At 40.8% G+C, this 5,949-nt stretch overlaps 1 protein-coding gene across 2 annotated transcripts in view; it reads right to left on the reverse strand.

The window, feature by feature from the left end:
- Positions 1-5,949, reverse strand: part of LOC106804933 (putative neutral sphingomyelinase) — a 19,301-nt gene that overhangs the window by 4,518 nt on the left and 8,834 nt on the right. Inside the window, exons 3-7 of one of the 2 annotated variants that reach the window (XM_014806343.1) lie at positions 4,016-4,092; positions 3,578-3,761; positions 3,233-3,445; positions 2,456-2,567; positions 646-783 (exon numbers count right to left, since the gene is read on the reverse strand). In XM_014806343.1, the coding sequence (XP_014661829.1) occupies positions 646-783; positions 2,456-2,567; positions 3,233-3,445; positions 3,578-3,761; positions 4,016-4,092 (724 nt within the window). Of the gene's footprint in view, positions 1-645; positions 784-2,443; positions 2,568-3,232; positions 3,446-3,577; positions 3,762-4,015; positions 4,093-5,949 lie in introns of both variants that reach the window. The other variant, XM_014806342.1, reaches the window with a different exon arrangement.

The raw sequence follows: 5,949 nt of genomic DNA on the forward strand, positions 1-5,949 counted from the left end.
CCGTCCAACGACCGTCGTTTTCAGGGGAGGAAGGAAAGAAACCGTCCGACGACCGTCGTTTTCAGGGGAGGAAGGAAAGAAATCGTCCAACGACCGTCGTTTTCAGGGGAGGAAGGAAAGAAACCGTCCGACGACCGTCGTTTTCAGGGGAGGAAGGAAAAAACCCGTCCGACGACCGTCGTTTTCAGGGGAGGAAGGAAAGAAACCGTCCGACGACCGTCGTTTTCAGGGGAGGAAGGAAAGAACCCGTCCGACGACCGTCGTTTTCAGGGGAGGAAGGAAAGAAACCGTCCGACGACCGTCGTTTTCAGGGGAGGAAGGAAAGAAATTGTCCGACGACCGTCGTTTTCAGGGGAGGAAGGAAAGAAACCGTCCGATGACCGTCGTTTTCAAAACGATTCATGGTATATATCATTTATGTATCTTTTAACTAATTATTTCGTTTTAAAATATGTATGGTATGGTAAAGTTATTATTATTTTTTGTTATTACGATTATGATGATCATTATAGCAAGATTATGTTAAAGTATAAATAGTTTGAATATTAATTTATTATAGCATTGATTACATTCAATTAAATTGTATCAATGAGACTATCAGCAAATTATACGTGGGTCAAATTCCCATTTTGAGTAATCACTCACGTTGTAACCCGACATTATCGGTCTTGTCGTTTGATATCCTCAGTACAGCCAGCAATGCCTCATGGTCAGAGTAGCTGATTTGGTGGCCAGGAACAATTCCTAATGGCAGTTGGACATCCATACACCTAATTCCAATGTCTGTAAATACATAATTTTAATTACACATAACTGTAGGTTGATATAATTAAACACTATCACACGTCTATACTTACAATTAATAACTAACTACAAATGTCTATAATCTACTGACCTCATAAAGCACATTTATGCGCAAACATGGTGCAGCATGTATGCTTGGAAGATAATAAGTGCTGGTTTGGTGTAGCAATCATAAATGAAAGTGTCAATGACACTGTAGCTCACCTTGGGTGTGATAGAAGAGGGAGGGGGGATATATAAAGCAAGAGTATATATGGGAGAACTCCCATTATATAGCATATCTCCCATTATATACTCTTGATAATGATATATGCATAAGTTTTGATGCGAAAATAAATGTTTCAGATCTGAGTCTGAAATCTTGACGAGAGATGGCGCTATGCCTAAATGATCACCATTTTGGTTTTCGAATAACGCGCAAATAAAAACAATAAAATATTCCAGTCAAATTACTGTAACGAAGAATCTAAAACACAATATTACACGTATATAGGTATATATGATTGTAGAGTTGTTGGCCAGTTAGACGAAATAAATGTAATAGGACGTTGTCATCTCTCCCATAGGAGTAACAACTGTTTTGGAGCTAGCCTTACACATTCACATACCAAAATTTAAAAAAATCGAATGAATTAAGATGGCCATTTTCATTTTTGCCAAAAAGTGGGCGTGACTCGAAAGTAGGTCGACTGGCGTGCTCCAAAATAGGAAGTTCAAATCTCTCCCATAGGAGTAACAACTGCATGCAATTTGAAACATGTGGGTCAAACGGTTCTTGAGTTATCGTTGACCGTAGGCAGACACTGAAATGCATAGTGAAATTGCCAAAATCTACCTAATTTGCATAATATAAAAAAATCAAAGCCTGTGTGATGTTTTGGGGCCAGTCCTCATTCATTCACATACCAGAAATGAGCAAAATCCATTGAACCTAAACTGACTTATGGCCATTTCCATTTTTGCCAAAAAGTGGACGTGGCTCGAATGTAGGTCAACTGGAGTGCTCAAAAATAGGACGTTCAAACCTCTCCCATAGGAGTAACAACTGCATGCAATTTGAAACATGTGGGTCAAACGGTTCTTGAGTTATCGTTGACCGTAGCCAAATGTTGACAGAGGGACGGACGTACGACACCCCATGACAATAGCTCAATTCAGGTCATATATTTGCTTTGACAACCTTGACTTACAGTTTCATGCAATATAACTGTTGCTTGAGAGAGCATTTGATGCAATTTTTAAATTAGTGCAGTAAATTACTACATCAGGATGTCGTATGCATTAACATAATTTTTATGGCAACATTATGCACATATCAATGAGACATTAGTATTAAGTATTCATTTCCTGATCAAAAATGTATATAGCATGACCACATTTACTCTTTAAATTCGTGACACATAATATTCCTCTCAACCAATAAAGCATTACACATGTGCGGAGAGTTCATAGAAATTAATATATTATCATAATACGGAAATAAATATGATAAGGATGAAACAGTGTCCATGCATATATGCAACAGCAGAATTCCACAATTGCAAATTACCTCGCTTCGCTACCCGCAGGTTGTGTTAACTGCAAAGGAAAGCTAGGGGAGTTTTACGTCTAGCGCAATTAAGTGCAAAAGATAAATCACCGGTGTTCATACTCGGGTTGCATGAGTACATGATGTGGTCGATACGGACAGGATTGGTCCCGCCGGCGCTGTACGTGTTGTGCACTGTATCACAGGTCTGCCCCGACTCATCGTGGTTGTTCATCTGTCAACGAGGAACAAAGTGCGAGCTTTGATCCCATTGTAGAACCCAATGCCATATATGAATGACACGTACAGTAAAATCCATGTTACTGGCCACCTCTATAGAATGGCTACCTGCTCATACTAACTATTAAAAACTTTTGGTTGTGAACCTGTCAACGATAAACGTTCAATGCACAAGTATAGAGACCTCTTTGTGGACACTACTGTCCACTATAAATATGCTGCATAGTTGTGCAAAGAAATTGCTAATACACAAACATCGAAACCATAAAGTTTTAATAGGCATTCCTGCTTCATGCATCGTCACATGGGTTGCCGAGAGAACATATTTTCCATTGGCTTCCACAATGCAAGATACAGGGGAGACGAACAAGATTGATCAACACAGCTACCGCACTACCACGAGAACACTTTCTTCATTGGCTTACACGTAAGAAAAGATGGCGGCGGCCAGACAAGGCTTATTCTCTCTTTGTATATGCAGGGTTCTCCCCATGCCTTCCATCATGTCGGGGAAAACCCTGGTATGATGCCCTTCACGGCGGAAGATGTACAATGCTCGTCTAATCACCGGTCATGTATACGAATCCTGCCATGTCAGGGGACGCACGAATCTCATATTTTCGTCATCAAACATGTATCCGAGTCCTTCCACTCGCTTACCTTGTTCTCGCTCGCCAGCCACGCGTCCTGCAGCTGCGCGTGGCTCCTGATGACCTTGTAGCCGACCTGCGTCGGCTCGAGGTTGAGGTCGCCGGCGAGGATCGTCACGTCGGCGTTCTGCCGCGTCGCGCGGATGAACTGTGCCGTCTCGAACGCCTGCGTGACACGGTGCGACTTGTACTCGTCGTTCTCGACCGAGTACTGCGCGTGAAGCTGAAAGCGAGACGGCGTACGATTATGACCCGCAGAGAATGGCGCGCGACAGCTCGCGGCGCATGGGTCAAACGTTTTTTTCGTTTTTACTATGAATCTATGTGGTTATTATGATATATCATTCATACGTACATGTGTTGCGTAAACATTAAACCGGAGTTTCCCTAACTTGATCACGCATAGGCCGATGCACTTTCCTCCAAACCAGTCTCCGTGTTGTACTTTGTGGGCATAGCCATTGAGTGAGTACCGGTGTATTACAGTATCAATGATTTCTCCTCTGGTGAAAATACAGAGTCCAGCTCCAAGGAAACCACTGTAGTAAACAAGTAATTTAGTAGCAACTAAGGAAACCAAGTAAACTAATATTATATGAGACAAATGATAACAACTCAATATTATGTGTGTAATAATTTTTAAATTAAACACTTATAATGCAAATTTTATAATGGTCATTTTACAAAATAAGTACACTTTTTGTTGACTTTTATTAAACCATAAAATCAAAGCATTTCTGTTATAAGTTAAAGTCCTGATCTTTTTATCATGAAGTATATAGCATGATTTTACCTATGAAAGTAGTAGGAATATGGTAGTGCATCTTTTGTTTGTTCCACCAGCCTTTTGAAATCACCGTGGCTCCATACCTACCAAAATGGATAACATTTGAAATTTGTGGTAGGAATTAAAATGATATATGGTACAGTAGAACCCCGATTTTACGCGCCCCGATTTAACGTGAATTAGGATATAACGCAATGAGTCGTCCTTTTTTTCTCTTTTATATAGCCACGTATATATATAACCTCGATTTAGTGTGATCCCGCTTTTTTCGTGATGACATTTTATGAACCCCAACCATCGCGTTATAACTGGGTACACTGTACTATATTCATATAAATAAAATATTTCATAGATATTTATCACATTTAATTTATAACATTAATACATATCAAGAGTACATAACAGTGTTCGAAATTCACGTCGGCCCGTCGGCCCGCCGCCGACAGTTTCGATGCCGGGCCTACAGCTTCTTGATACAACAGGCCCGCTGATCCTACAGCTATTTGATCACCGAAAACTCGAAACACTGAGAAACTGTTACCTGTAGAAATCTGTTCATGCATATTAACTTCCAGGGGTATTTATTTGAAAACTAATCCGTGATAAACCGTGACATACATGCAACTGCATATTATTGACTGCCCACTGCAATCAACTTTAGTTGGCATTCAAGAAACGTGCGTGGGATGTTCGGACGCACAGGTTAGCACAGGTTCCTGCATCCAGTAGCAGCGTTGGCATACCAAAAATCGAAAAGAAGTGGGTGGAGCTTACTTTTGGCCAGTGGTAGTGAACCTTACACATTGTGTTGGCCAGGGTTTATTTGCGTGCACGGGTCGTGCGGCACGCTCACTGTTCACGTGCGCTAGGTTGTTGAGTAATTTTCACATCCCCGCGCATTTCACGTTTGGATGTAAACAATAAAGTATCACTGGTAGTTAACAAACGATCAGTATACTGTTTTAAAATAATATTAAGAAGATTTAGGTAATATATCATGTTGAATTATACAGTAAATAATAATAATTGTCTGTCTCAAGTTTTAACACACATAAGTCACTGTAGCTGCAAAGCACGTCGTGTGGTATTACTCTACTAGTCATGCAAACAGCAGTACAGCCTCGTCGCGTGCACCACTCAGGTTTAACCGTGTCATATTGTTTTTAACGTTTGTAAAAACTATATACATTTAAATTTTATACAGGGTGTAGCTAAATAAAAGCTTCCCTACGTAAGAGCTTGTATGTCTACAAAATACATTTATTTGGACACACTCAACACAGACGGAATTCCCCAGTGCCCATCAAAATTTTACAGTAGGTAAATTTTACATAATTTTTTCCTTTTCCACCAAAAAGTGTTGCTAGTTGTAAGCTATTGGAGTACCCTGAAATGGCTCTAGATTGCATCTCAGAGCTTATAATTTTCAAAAAATTTCTGGGGGGCATGCCCCCAGACCCTCATAGAAGTCCCCGATGTGTACCAGACTACCAGTCTGTCTCTCTGCTGTCAAAGTGGAGAGTCGTAGTTCAAGGAGCTACATATAACACCGATGTGGCGTTTCCTTAATTGTGAGCCCCCGGCAAAAAAGCATAAACATGCAGTCATCCGACGAGAGGAAGGAAAAACAGAGGGATTATGATTATGGACATTGATAATGACTAATAAACACAAGGAAGAACATGATATGCTGTTTTATTACTGTAATTTGCTCCAAAATTGGCGGGCCTCCAGCTTTGCTGGCGGGCCTGCAGCTTTTAGGAGCTATAGGCCCTGCAGGCCTACAGCTTTTTCTGCTCAGTGGCAAACACTGGTACATAATAGAGTACACAATCTCTATTATGTACACTTGATACATATATATGTGATATCATTGTATCCCCCGAACGAAGTTCGTGGGGATACTATGGATTTGGCATCGTCGCGCCGCCGCCACCGCC

The sequence above is a fragment of the Priapulus caudatus genome, unplaced genomic scaffold (genome assembly GCF_000485595.1).
Source record: "Priapulus caudatus unplaced genomic scaffold, Priapulus_caudatus-5.0.1 Scaffold93, whole genome shotgun sequence".
NCBI classification, from domain to species: Eukaryota; Metazoa; Priapulida; class Priapulimorpha; order Priapulimorphida; family Priapulidae; genus Priapulus; species Priapulus caudatus.